The 14,423-nt window shown below is 43.4% G+C and overlaps 1 protein-coding gene across 1 annotated transcript in view; it reads left to right on the plus strand.

Moving 5' to 3' along the window:
• Positions 1-14,219, plus strand: part of LOC139562520 (axoneme-associated protein mst101(2)-like) — a 34,216-nt gene extending 19,997 nt beyond the window's left edge. The window contains exons 2-6 of the mRNA XM_071380271.1: positions 9,938-10,217; positions 11,255-11,694; positions 12,018-12,605; positions 12,718-13,182; positions 13,824-14,219. Of these exons, the coding sequence (XP_071236372.1) occupies positions 9,938-10,217; positions 11,255-11,694; positions 12,018-12,605; positions 12,718-13,182; positions 13,824-14,219 (2,169 nt within the window). The remainder of the gene's footprint in view (positions 1-9,937; positions 10,218-11,254; positions 11,695-12,017; positions 12,606-12,717; positions 13,183-13,823) is intronic.
• Positions 14,220-14,423: the final 204 nt, after the last annotated feature.

The raw sequence follows: 14,423 nt of genomic DNA on the forward strand, positions 1-14,423 counted from the left end.
CTCAGAAGGGTCTTCTGGATAGAGTCAGAGTCACCATTTTGGTGACTAATAGAGAGAGGTGTGGTGTGGGAACTGGGAACCTAGAATGATGTTCTGGTCAGGATGAAAGGTAGACAGTAGAATATAATATAATAATTAGAGAGATATGCCTTGTGTACAGAAGGCTACAGCCAATGTTAATTGTAGCTGTAGTTGAAATGTCTCAAGGTAAAAACCTAGAGAATCATACAATTATAGAATAGGCTGAGTGTGGTGTCATTATTTAGAATGCACAGGGACCTAGATGTTTGGAAATGGGGGGTACATGTGGATTTCCTGTCGCCCTCTCTTTCGTCTGTCTGTCTCTGTCTGTCTGTCTGTCTGTCTGTCTGTCTGTCTGTCTGTCTGTCTGTCTGTCTGTCTGTCTGTCTGTCTGTCTGTCTGTCTGTCTGTCTGTCTGTCTGTCTGACTGACTGAGCTGGTAGTAGGGGGACAGTGGGTGTTTGTGATGGATACCTCCCTCCATCGCTCCACTCGCTGACTGTTACAGCGGCTTTGATAGCCTCCATCCTGTGCCAAGATGATAATATCAAAAAGACCAGACTGACAGCAGCTGTCTGACAGACGTCTCCTGCCTAAATACACTCCTGGTCCCCAAAGCCAGAGCTCTCTGTCTTTCTGTGTTTCTCTGGCTTTCCGTGTGTCTCTCTCTCTCTGTCTATCTGTCTATTTCTCTCTATTTGTCTCTTTATCTCTCTCGCCCACTCTTTCCTCCTCTCTCTAAGTCTTCAGGTGAAAGTAGGAAACTCAAATATAAAAACAATGGATGTTTTAAACTAGCACCTGTCACTGTGAGACATTGTTTTGCTTAGTGCAACAGGGAACATGGATCCTATGAGAATCTACTTATGCCAACTTAAAACTATTTTTCTACATCCATGTCCAATTACTGGCATTTCAACAGAATGTATCTGATTATATACAGCTGATTGTTCTCTCAGTGCTGTCTTGCTATGTGAAGACAGCTAGCCTAGTTAGCTGTGTTGGCAAGGGCTTGTCGTCTCAATGTGAAACGGTGTGGCAACTGCTCGGTCTCCGACCGCAAGGCACTACAGAGGGCAGTGCGTACGTCAGAGTACATCACTGGGGCAAAGCTTCCTGACATCCAGGACCTCTATACCAGGCGGTGTCAGAGGAAGCCCCTAAAAATTGTCATAGACTCCAGCCACCCTAGTCATAGACTGTTCTCTCTGCTACTGCACGGCAAACGGTACCGGAGCGCCAAGTCTAGGTCCAAGAGGCATCTAAACAGCTTCTACCCCAAGCCATTAGACTCCTGAACACCTAATCAAATGGCTACCCAGACTATTTGCATTGCCCCCCCCCCCCCTCTTTTACACCGCTGCTACTCTCTGTTGTTATCATCTATGCATAGTCACTTTAATAACTCTACCTACATGTACGTATTACCTCAATTACCTCAACTAACCGGTGCCCCCACACATTGACTGTACTGGTGCCCCCCTGTATTTAGTCTCGCTATTGTTGTTTTACTGCTGCTCTTTAATTATTTATAACTTTTATTTCTTATTCTTATTCGTATTATTATTATATTTTTTAAATTGCATTGTTGGTTAGGGGCTCGTACGTAAGCATTTCACTGTAAGGTCTACACCTTTTGTATTCGGCGCATTTGACTAATAAAAATGTATTTGATTTGATCTGCCAGACACAAACACAGAGGGAGATCTGGTGTGCACATGCGCACATACTCTCACACACACACACACACACACGCACACGCGCACGCACGCGCACGCACACGCACACGCACACACACGCACACGCACACACACACACACACACACACACACACACACACACACACACACACACACACACACACACACACACACACACACACACACACACACACACACACACACACACACACACACACACACACACACCCACCCGCCCGCCCGCCCGCCTTGTGCTCTGGATTTCTCAGTTTGTCATTGTGTTTCGTCAGCCTCAGTGAGACTGTCCGATCTTAACTAACATTGTCAGATGACACACTTAGACTGCCTTCGGGAACTATTCACACACCATGACTTTTTCCACATTTTGTTGTGTTACAGCCTGATTTTAAAATGGATTAAATTGAGATTTTTTTTGTCACTGGCCTACACACAATACCCCATTATGTCAAAGTGGAATGAAGTTTTTACAAATTAATTAAAAATGAAAAGCTGAAATGTCTTGAGTCAATAAGTATTCAACCCCTTTGTTACGGCAAGCCTAAATAAGTTCAGGAGTAAAAATGTGCATAACATGTCTCAGAATAAATTGCATGGACTCACTCTGTGTGCAATAATAGTATTTAACACCTATTGGTAGATGGGTAAAAAATGTTTTAAAGCAGTCATTGAATATTACTTTTGAGCATGACGAAGTTATAAACTACACTTTGACTGGTGTATCAATACACCCAGTCACTACAAAGAGACAGTCATCCTTCCTAACTCAGTTGCCAGAACGGAAGAAAACCGCTCAGGGATTTGACCATGAGGTCAATGGTGACTTTAAAATAGTTACAGACTTGAATGGCTGTGATAGGAGAAAATGGATCCACAACATTGCAGTAACTCCACAATACTAACCTAATTGATGGAGAGAAAAGAAGGAAGCCAGTACAGAATACAAATATTATAAAACATTCATCTTGTTTGCAACAGGGTAATAAAGTAATACTGCAAAAAATGTCAAAGCATTGAACTTTTAGCCCTGAATACAAAGTGTTATGTTTTGGGCAAATCCAACACAACACATTACTGAGTACCACTCTTCATATTTTCAAGCATAGTGGTGGCTGCATCAGGGTATGCTTGTAATTGTTAAGGACTGAGGAGTTTTCAGGATAAAAAGTCAACAGAATGGAGCTAAGCACAGGCAAAATCCTAGAGGAAAACCTGGTTCAGTCTACTTTCCAACAGACACTTGGAGATTAATTCACCTTTCAGCAGGACAATAACCTAAAACACAAGGCCAAATATATACTGGAGTTGCTTACCAAGAAGACAGTGAATGTTCCTGAGTGGCCGAGTTACAGTTTTGACTTAAATCTATTTGAAAAGCTATGGCAAGACCTGACAATGGTTGTCTAGCAATGACAGAGCTTCAAGAAGTTTGAAAAGAATAATGGGCAAATGTTGCACAATCCAGGTGTGGAAAGCTCTTAGAGACTTACCCAGAAAGACTCACATCTCTTCCAAATGTGATTCTACAAAGTATTGACTAAGGGGTGTGAATACTTATGTAAATGAGATATTTCTGTATTTCATTTTCAATATATTTGCTAAAATTTCAAAAAATATGTTTTTGCTTTGTCATTATGGGGTATTGTGTGTAGATGGGTGACAAAAAAAATCTACTTAATCCATTTTAAATTCAGGCTGTAACACAACACAATGTGGAATAAGTCAAGACCCAGTGGCCTCATGGGTGGAATGTTATTCATATTTTTCATAATTAATAATCATTATTTGAAAAAAGCCAATGAAAATCCGGGGATTCTATGTCAAATGTTTTTGATATATTTCAGTCTTCTGTGATGTATATAAAGTGTAATATTGGGATGCAAACTCAAAATCGAATACATTTCAACTCTATATCTGACACGTCTTTTTTTAAGCCCATATCCTCATGTGTGAGGTGGATACTTTTGTTTCAAAGTAGATTTGTTTAAGTGTGTGACCCTGATTTAGCCCACACTCTGTGTGACCCTGATTTAGCCCACTGCAGTAAAAGGTTAATACAAGCTGAAAGAGAAGAGCTTTGCACGTCTCATCTGTCAGCAGTCTCTCCACACTTCTTTCAACTACATTGCCTTATATAAGAGAGCCCTTACCCTAGTTCATCGTCATAGTGATACTTTATATAAGTAAAATATGTGTCAGCTTGGGTGACAATACCAACAATTGCATTTTGACAAATGAGACCATGTTGGAATGGAAGCAGCCGAGACCTCAGATATACCTCCACTCTCTAACTAGGTATCCCCTAATGTGTCTTAATGTGTCTCCTGCCCTTTCAGGGCCCTGGTTGCTTACTCAAATAACCCCATTTAGTCTCTACTTCTCTGCTCCAGCACTGAGCCCTAAGCCCAGGCTGTACAGGACCATTAGGGTGTGTTGAAGAGAAGAGACACAGGGGGCATATTAAGTTTCTCCCTTGAACAAGCCCCAGCCCAGAACTCTTAATATAGTTAATGAGAGAAGGCCAGGCTCCATGGATCCTCATAAGGCTGTAATTGTGACCTTTCCCTGAGAGAGAGAGAGAGCGAGAGAGAGAGAGAGAAAGAGAGAGAGAGAGAGAGAGAGAGAGAGAGAGAGAGAGAGAGAGAGAGAGAGAGAGAGAGAGAGAGAGAGAGAGAGAGAGAGAGAGAGAGAGAGAGAGAGAGAGAGAGAGAGAGAGAGAGAGCGATAAAGAGAGAGCGATAAAGAGAGAGAGAGAGAGTGTGTGTGTGTGGTTTATTATACACACACACACACACACACACACACACACACACACACACACACACACACACACACACACACACACACACACACACACACACACACACACACACACACACACACACACACACACACACACACACACACACACACACACACACACACAAACATGCACACACACACACACCTGCACCCACACACTTATACCCTAGGGGTTCAGGGGTTATACTCGATCATGGTGAAGTAATCTACTAACCTCTCAACTAGAACAGGGAATCCTCTATTAAAAGTCCCCCAGGGGTGTCTGGCACAATATCCACAGACCCATCACACATACAGTACACATGGACTGGTTTCAGCCTTAAACACGTATATTTTGGCTTTGTTCAGTTGCCCCAGTAAACTCTAAACGCTGTTATTGTGAATTGGAAACATTTAGGAGCAACAACAGCTCAGCCGCGAAGTGGTAGGCCACACAAGCTCATAGAAAGGGACTGCAGAGTGCTGTCCCGTTCAATCGTCTCTCCTCGGTTGCAACACTCACTATCGAGTTACAAACTGCCTCTGAAAGCAACATCAGCACAATAACTGTTCGTCGGGAGCTTCATGAAATGGGTTTCCATGGCCGAGCAGCTGCTCAGAAGCCTAAGATCACCATGCGTAATGCCAAGTGTCGGCTGAGTGGTGTAACGCTTGCCGCTATTGGTTTCTGGAGCAGTGAAACGCGTTCTCTAGAGTGATGAATCACATTTCTGGTAGTCCGACGCGCAAATCTGGGTTTGGCGGATGCCAGGAGAACGCTACATGCACCAAAGTATAGTGCCACTGTAAAGTTTGGTGGAGGAGGAATAATGGTCTGGAGCTTTTTTTCATGGTTCGGGCTAGGCCCCTTAGTTCCAGTGAAGGGAAATCTTAACGCTACAACATATAATGACATTCTAGATGATTCTGTGCATCCAACTTTGTGGCAACAGTTTGGGGAAGGCCCTTTCCTGTTTCAGCATGACAATGCCCCCGTGCACAAGCGAGATCCATACAGAAATGGTTTGTCGAGATCTGTGTGGGAGAACTTGACTGGACCGGAACAGAGACCAGACCTCAACCACATCTAACACCTTTGGGATGAATTGGAACGCAGACTGCGAGCCGGGCCTAATCGCACAACAACTGTTTACAGACAGATTATTTCACTTATAATTCACAGTATCACAATTCCAGTGGGTCAGACGTTTACATACATTAAGTTGACTGTGCCTTTAAACAGCTTGGAAAATTCCAGAAAATGATGTCATGGCTTTAGAAGCTTCTGATAGGCTAATTGACATCATTTGAGTCAATTGGAGGTGCACCTGTGGATGTATTTCAAGGCCTACCTTCAAACTCAGTGCCTCTTTGCTCTGGAAAATCAAAAGAAATCAGCCAAGACCTCAGAAAAAACATTGTAGACCTCCACAAGTCTGGTTCATCCTTGGGAGAAATTTCCAAACGCCTGAAGTTACCACGTTCATCTGTACAAACAATAGTACGCAAGTATAAACACCATGGGACCACGCAGCCGCCAACAGCAAAGGACATTGTGCAGATGCTGGAGGAAACAGGTACAAAAGTATTTATATCCACAGTAAAACGAGTCCTATATCGACATAACCTGAAAGGCCGCTCAGCAAAGAAGAAGCCACTGCTCCAAAACCGCCATAAAAAATCCAGACTACGGTTTGCAACTGCACATGGGGACAAAGATCGTACTTTTTGGAAAAATGTCCTCTGGTCTGATAAAACCATCGTTATGTTTGGAGGAAAAAAGGGGAGGCTTGCAAGCCGAAGAACACCATCCCAACCGTGAAGCACGGGGGTGGCAGCATCATGTTGTGGGGGTGCTTTGCTGCAGGACGGACTGGTGCACTTCACAAAATAGACAGCATCATGAGGAAGGGAAATTATATGGATATATTGAAGCAACATCTCAAGACATCAGTCAGAAAGTTAAAGCTTGGTCACAAATGGGTCTTCCAAATGGACAATGACCCCAAGCATACTTCCAAAGTTGTGGCAAAATGGCTTAAGGACAACAAAGTCAAGGTATTGAAGTGGCCATCACAAAGCCCTGACCTCAATCCTATGGAACATTTGTGGGCAGAACTGAAAAAGCGTGTGCGAGCAAGGAGGCCTACAAACCTGACTCAGTTACACCAGCTCTGTCAGGCGGAATGGGTCAAAATTCACCCAACTTATTGTGGGAAGCTTGTGGAAGGCTACCCGAAACGTTTGACCCAAGTTAAACACTTTAAAGGAAATGCTACCAAATACAAATTGAGTGTATGTAAACTTCTGACCCACTGGAAATGTGATGAAAGAAATAGAAGCTGAAATAAGTCATTCTCTCTACTATTATTCTGATATGTCACATTATTAAAATAAAGTGGTGATCCTAACTGACCTAAGACTGGGAATTTTTACTATGATTAAATGTCAGGAATTGTGAAAAACTGAGTTTAAATGTATTTGGCTAAGGTGTATGTAAACTTCCGACTTCAACTGTATATATATTATTATTTTTTACTGAAAAAAAGCCAAAATATGCATGAATACACTGAACAAAAATATAAACACAAGATGTAAATTGTTGGTCCCATGTTTTATGAGCTGAAATAAAACATTCCCAAAATGTACACAAAGTACTTTTGTTTGTGGTTTACATCCCTGTTCGTGATCATTTCTCCTTCGCCAAGATAATCCAACCACCTGCCAGGTGTAGCATATTAAGAAGCTGATTAAACAGCATGATCATTACACAGGAGCACCTTGTGCTTGGGACAATAAAAGGCCACTCTAAAATGTGCCGTTTTGTCACACAACACAATGCCACAGATGTCTCAAGTTGAGGAATTGTGCAATTGGCATGCTGACTGCAGGAATGTCCACTAGAGCTGTTGCCAGATAATTGAGTGTTCATTTCTCTACCATAAACCACCTCCAATGTTGTTTTGTAGAATTTGGCAGTACGTCCAACTGGCCTCACAAGCACAGACCACGTGTATTGTATTGTGTGGGCATGCGGTTTGCTGATGTCAACGTTGTAAACAGAGTGCCGCATGGTGGTGGTGGGGTTATGTTATGGGCCGGCATAAGCTACGGACAAGGAACACAATTGCATTTTGTCGATGGCAATTTGAACGCACAGAGATACTGTGAGAAGTTCCTGAGGCCCATTATCGTGCCATTCATCCACCACCATCACCTCATGTTTCAACATGATAATGCATGGCCCCATGTCGCAAGGATCTGCACACTATTCCTGGAAGCTGAAAATGTCCTAGTTCTCTCCATGGCCTGCATACTCACTAGACATGTCACCCATTGAGCATGTTTGGGATGCTTTGGACCGACATGTACGACAGCATGTTCCAGTTCCCGCCAATATCCAGCAACTTTACACAGCCATTGAAGAGGAGTGGGACAACATTCCACAGGCCACGATCAACAGCCTGATCAACTCTATGCGAAGGATGTGTCACGCTGCATGAGGCAAATGGTGGTCACACCAGATACTGACTGGTTTTCTGATCCACGCCCCTACCTTTTTTGTTGTTGTATCTGTGACCAACAGATTCATATCTGTATTCCCAGTCATGTGAAATCCATAGATTAGGGCCTAATGAATCTATTTAAATTGACTGATTTCCTTATATGAACTGTAACTCAGTAAAATCTTTGAAATTGTTGCATGTTGCGTTTATATTTTTGGTCAGTATATTGTATATACTGTATGTTTATACAATATGTCATGATATAGAAAATAAAGCATCCGTCTGGATTTAGCTCCCAGATGTGGCTTTGTAAAGACAGAATGACATCTCCATCTCCTTGTTAATCTGGTGCCTGGTGTTTGATGTGTTTGGTTAAATGTTATGCATGTTTACCTACACTTTAATTAGATCCTTTGGACACACAGCTGTTTCAAAAACAATTTTTACAGCTCACAAAGTCATAAAATAGAGATAGAAAAAAGACTACAGCTCCCAAGGCTTAATTTGTCAATTATTAAATCATGATTACATTTTATTTTATCACCATTAGCAACTGGGGACTCACAATCCCTTTGAGTTAGGTCACTAACTCTTCCTCGCCATACTATCCAGAATTATAAAAAAGAAAGTAAGTATTCATTTAAATCACCATGATATGCTTGGATTCTAGCCTCGTCCAATTTAGCTAATGAAGTGTGCAGATGATTCATGGCAGACATATACATAATTCATAATTAAATTACCGCTTGATAGAGTGGAATTGATTAATTGTGAGGACACATGCGCTGCTGTTAATACTCTAATCTATCTCCAGAGTTGTTTTTCTCTTTTTATCTCTTCCTTTATTGGCACATAGCTCACTGGCCTGTAGTCAGCTCAGCTGCTGTAGGGTCCAGTTACCAAGTTGTGGCTAACACATTGTTACAACAAATGATCTGCAAGGAGAGGGCAGACGCTAAGGGATGGCTACAATATGCATTTGCCTTTAAAACTTAAGGGGCGACTTTAATTTATTGCGAGTGTCAAATGGACCTAGTCTAGTGAGTAATTACTTCAGAGCAGAGACATTAACGTATTCCAAGACTGCAGGGGGAGTAACCAGGCGGAGACGCCCCTTCGTCTCCTCTCTCTGTCTTTTTTGTTCAATGATGGCAATGGCTGAGCTAGGCTAAAGCCTCTTTATATGCTTGTGTTACCTGGAAGTAGCTTTGGGTGCTTCCGAAGCCCTGGATAAATGACCATAAAATGGGGGGCAGTGGGTCAATAGCCCAAAAATAGTCCATCTTCTTCATAGCTAAACCCAGAGTTTATTCTCCTCATCTTATGTGGGCTGAAGAAACTCCTGGTCCTACTAGCCACCTTACCTTCATGACAACTGTGGCTCTCAACTAGGATAGGTGATACTGTATCAGTGAAAAGTGTTGTATACGCTGTAGGGATTCATATTGTCCCAAAAATATACAAAGTTTCAATAAAGGGAATAATTCATATTTATCACTAGAGTTCTGGGCAATACCTCAAAAATCAGAAGTGCCCACTTAAAGCGTTTAAAACCAAAATATGGTCACTATGCCAGGGTTCTCCCAAAATAAGAATGTCCCTGCGCCACATTGCCGGCTTGGCTATGCCACTATGTAAAGATTTCACAGCAAGTGAAGCTGAAATTAATTATTGATAGAGTAACTTTGATCGCCAATTACATTGTTGTGAATTGCAAAACAGGCCGTTCATAAATTCAGAGCGTTATCATGTTCCTCAATTAATTCAGTATATTTCAGCAGTAGGCCTAGGCTATCTCGACACAGAGCAAGCTCAGGACTCACAGAGCACACCCAGAGTAGGCGCAACACAATCTCACACTAAATTCATGCAAATATTTACAAAAAGTATTTCACACGATTTTGTGCACAGAAAAGCAGTACAAGACATCGCAGAGAAGCAGTACAAGACATCGCAGAGAAAGCAGTACAAGACATCGCAGAGAAAGCAGTACAAGACATCGCAGAGAAAGCAGTACAAGACAGCACAGAGAAAGCAGTACAAGACAGTGCAGAGAAAGCAGTACAAGACAGTGCAGAGAAAGCAGTACAAGACATCGCAGAGAAATCAGTACAAGACATCGCAGAGAAAGCAGTACAAGACATCGCAGAGAAAGCAGTACAAGACAGTGCAGAGAAAGCAGTACAAGACAGTGCAGAGAAAGCAGTACAAGACATCGCAGAGAAGCAGTACAAGACAGTGCAGAGAAAGCAGTACAAGACAGCGCAGAGAAAGCAGTACAAGACATCGCGGAGAAAGCAGTACAAGACATCGCGGAGAAAGCAGTACAAGACAGCGCAGAGAAAGCAGTACAAGACAGCGCAGAGAAAGCAGTACAAGACATCGCAGAGAAAGCAGTACAAGACATCGCAGAGAAAGCAGTACAAGACATCGCAGAGAAAGCAGTACAAGACAGTGCAGAGAAAGCAGTACAAGACAGCGCAGAGAAAGCAGTACAAGACATCGCAGAGAAAGCAGTACAAGACATTGCAGAGAAAGCAGTACAAGACAGAGCAGAGAAAGCAGTACAAGACCGTGCAGAGAAAGCAGTACAAGACAGTGTAGAGAAAGCAGTACAAGACATAGCAGAGAAAGCAGTACAAGACAGTGCAGAGAAAGCAGTACAAGACATCGCAGAGAAAGCAGTACAAGACATCGCAGAGAAAGCAGTACAAGACAGTGCAAAGAAAGCAGTACAAGACAGTGCAGAGAAAGCAGTACAAGACAGTGCAGAGAAAGCAGTACAAGACATCGCAGAGAAAGCAGTACAAGACAGCGCAGAAAAAGCAATACAAGACAGCGCAGAGAAAGCAGTACAAGACAGTGCAGAGAAAGCAGGACAAGACAGCGCAGAGAAAGCAGTACAAGACATCGCAGAGAAAGCAGTACAAGACATTGCAGAGAAAGCAGTACAAGACAGAGCAGAGAAAGCAGTACAAGACAGTGCAGAGAAAGCAGTACAAGACAGTGTAGAGAAAGCAGTACAAGACATAGCAGAGAAAGCAGTACAAGACAGTGCAGAGAAAGCAGTACAAGACATCGCAGAGAAAGCAGTACAAGACATCGCAGAGAAAGCAGTACAAGACAGTGCAAAGAAAGCAGTACAAGACAGTGCAGAGAAAGCAGTACAAGACAGTGCAGAGAAAGCAGTACAAGACAGTGCAGAGAAAGCAGTACAAGACATAGCAGAGAAAGCAGTACAAGACAGTGCAGAGAAAGCAGTACAAGACATCGCAGAGAAAGCAGTACAAGACAGTGCAGAGAAAGCAGTAGAAGACAGTGCAGAGAAAGCAGTACAAGACATCGCAGAGAAAGCAGTACAAGACAGTGCAGAGAAAGCAGTACAAGACAGCGCAGAGAAAGCAGTACAAGACATCGCAGAGAAAGCAGTACAAGACAGTGCAGAGCAAGCAGTACAAGACAGCGCAGAGAAAGCAGTACACGACAGTGCAGAGAAAGCAGTACAAGACAGTGCAGAGAAAGCAGAACAAGACAGCGCAGAGAAAGCAGTACAAGACATAGCAGAGAAAGCAGTACAAGACATCGCAGAGAAAGTAGTACAAGACATCGCAGAGAAAGCAGTACAAGACATCGCAGAGAAAGCAGTACAAGACAGCGCAGAGAAAGCAGTACAAGACAGGGCAGAGAAAGCAGTACAAGACATCGCAGAGAAAGCAGTACAAGACAGGGCAGAGAAAGCAGTACAAGACATCGCAGAGAAAGCAGTACAAGACATCGCAGAGAAAGCAGTACAAGACATCGCAGAGAAAGCAGTACAAGACATCGCAGAGAAAGCAGTACAAGACATCGCAGAGAAAGCCGTACAAGACATCGCAGAGAAAGCAGTACAAGACAGGGCAGAGAAAGCAGTACAAGACAGGGCAGAGAAAGCAGTACAAGACATCGCAGAGAAAGCAGTACAAGACATCGCAGAGAAAGCAGTACAAGACAGCGCAGAGAAGCAGTACAAGACAGCGCAGAGAAAGCAGTACAAGACAGCGCAGAGAAAGTAGTACAAGACAGCGCAGAGAAAGCAGTACAAGACAGCGCAGAGAAAGCAGTACAAGACATCGCAGAGAAAGTAGTACAAGCCAGTGCAGAGAAAGCAGTACAAGACAGTGCAGAGAAAGCAGTACAAGACAGGGCAGAGAAAGCAGTACAAGACATCGCAGAGAAAGTAGTACAAGACAGTGCAGAGAAAGCAGTACAAGACAGTGCAGAGAAAGCAGTACAAGACAGTGCAGAGAAAGCAGTACAAGACATCGCAGAGAAAGCAGTACAAGACATCGCAGAGAAAGCAGAACAAGACACCGCAGAGAAAGTAGTACAAGACAGTGCAGAGAAAACAGTACAAGACAGTGCAGAGAAAGCAGTACCAGACATCGCAGAGAAAGCAGAACAAGACATCGCGGAGAAAGCAGTACAAGACATCGCAGAGAAAGTAGTACAAGACAGTGCAGAGAAAGCAGTACAAGACAGTGCAGAGAAAGCAGTACAAGACATCGCAGAGAAAGCAGAACAAGACATCGCAGAGAAAGCAGTACAAGACAGTGCAAATAAAGCAGTACAAGACAGTGCAGAGAAAGCAGTACAAGACAGTGCAGAGAAAGCAGTACAAGACAGTGCAGAGAAAGCAGTACAAGACATAGCAGAAAAAAGCAGTACAAGACAGTGCAGAGAAAGCAGTACAAGACATCGCAGAGAAAGCAGTACAAGACAGTGCAGAGAAAGCAGTAGAAGACAGTGCAGAGAAAGCAGTACAAGACATCGCAGAGAAAGCAGTACAAGACAGTGCAGAGAAAGCAGTACAAGACAGCGCAGAGAAAGCAGTACAAGACATCGCAGAGAAAGCAGTACAAGACAGTGCAGAGAAAGCAGTACAAGACAGCGCAGAGAAAGCAGTACACGACAGTGCAGAGAAAGCAGTACAAGACAGTGCAGAGAAAGCAGAACAAGACAGCGCAGAGAAAGCAGTACAAGACATAGCAGAGAAAGCAGTACAAGACATCGCAGAGAAAGTAGTACAAGACATCGCAGAGAATGCAGTACAAGACATCGCAGAGAAAGCAGTACAAGACATCGCAGAGAAAGCAGTACAAGACAGCACAGAGAAAGCAGTACAAGACAGGGCAGAGAAAGCAGTACAAGACATCGCAGAGAAAGCAGTACAAGACAGGGCAGAGAAAGCAGTACAAGACATCGCAGAGAAAGCAGTACAAGACATCGCAGAGAAAGCAGTACAAGACATCGCAGAGAAAGCAGTACAAGACATCGCAGAGAAAGCAGTACAAGACATCGCAGAGAAAGCAGTACAAGACATCGCAGAGAAAGCAGTACAAGACATCGCAGAGAAAGCAGTACAAGACAGGGCAGAGAAAGCAGTACAAGACAGGGCAGAGAAAGCAGTACAAGACATCGCAGAGAAAGCAGTACAAGACATCGCAGAGAAAGCAGTACAAGACAGCGCAGAGAAGCAGTACAAGACAGCGCAGAGAAAGCAGTACAAGACAGCGCAGAGAAAGTAGTACAAGACATCGCAGAGAAAGCAGTACAAGACAGCGCAGAGAAAGCAGTACAAGACATCGCAGAGAAAGTAGTACAAGCCAGTGCAGAGAAAGCAGTACAAGACAGTGCAGAGAAAGCAGTACAAGACAGGGCAGAGAAAGCAGTACAAGACATCGCAGAGAAAGTAGTACAAGACAGTGCAGAGAAAGCAGTACAAGACAGTGCAGAGAAAGCAGTATAAGACATCGCAGAGAAAGCAGTACAAGACATCGCAGAGAAAGCAGAACAAGACACCGCAGAGAAAGTAGTACAAGACAGTGCAGAGAAAGCAGTACAAGACAGTGCAGAGAAAGCAGTACCAGACATCGCAGAGAAAGCAGAACAAGACATAGCGGAGAAAGCAGTACAAGACATCGCAGAGAAAGTAGTACAAGACAGTGCAGAGAAAGCAGTACAAGACAGTGCAGAGAAAGCAGTACAAGACATCGCAGAGAAAGCAGAACAAGACATCGCAGAGAAAGCAGTACAAGACAGTGCAGAGAAAGCAGTACAAGACATCGCAGAGAAAGCAGAACAAGACATCGCGGAGAAAGCAGTACAAGACAGCGCAGAGAAGCGGGGGAAATGTTATAGCGGTATTTTGACATAGGCTAGACTTGCTTTGATAATGCAACCTACAGATTACAGAATAAAGTTGGGAATTTTCATGCAAGACAGAAGTCAGGATTTTGGGTTTCAGTGGGATTGAGATGATATTTTCCGGGAATTGTGACGTGTGGTCTCGACAGTCCCGGGATCCCGGCTACCGATGTTAATGATTATTCCTGGTCTTCATCCTGTCAATGCAGCCACG

This window comes from Salvelinus alpinus, chromosome 32 (assembly GCF_045679555.1).
Source record: "Salvelinus alpinus chromosome 32, SLU_Salpinus.1, whole genome shotgun sequence".
Taxonomy (NCBI): domain Eukaryota; kingdom Metazoa; phylum Chordata; class Actinopteri; order Salmoniformes; family Salmonidae; genus Salvelinus; species Salvelinus alpinus.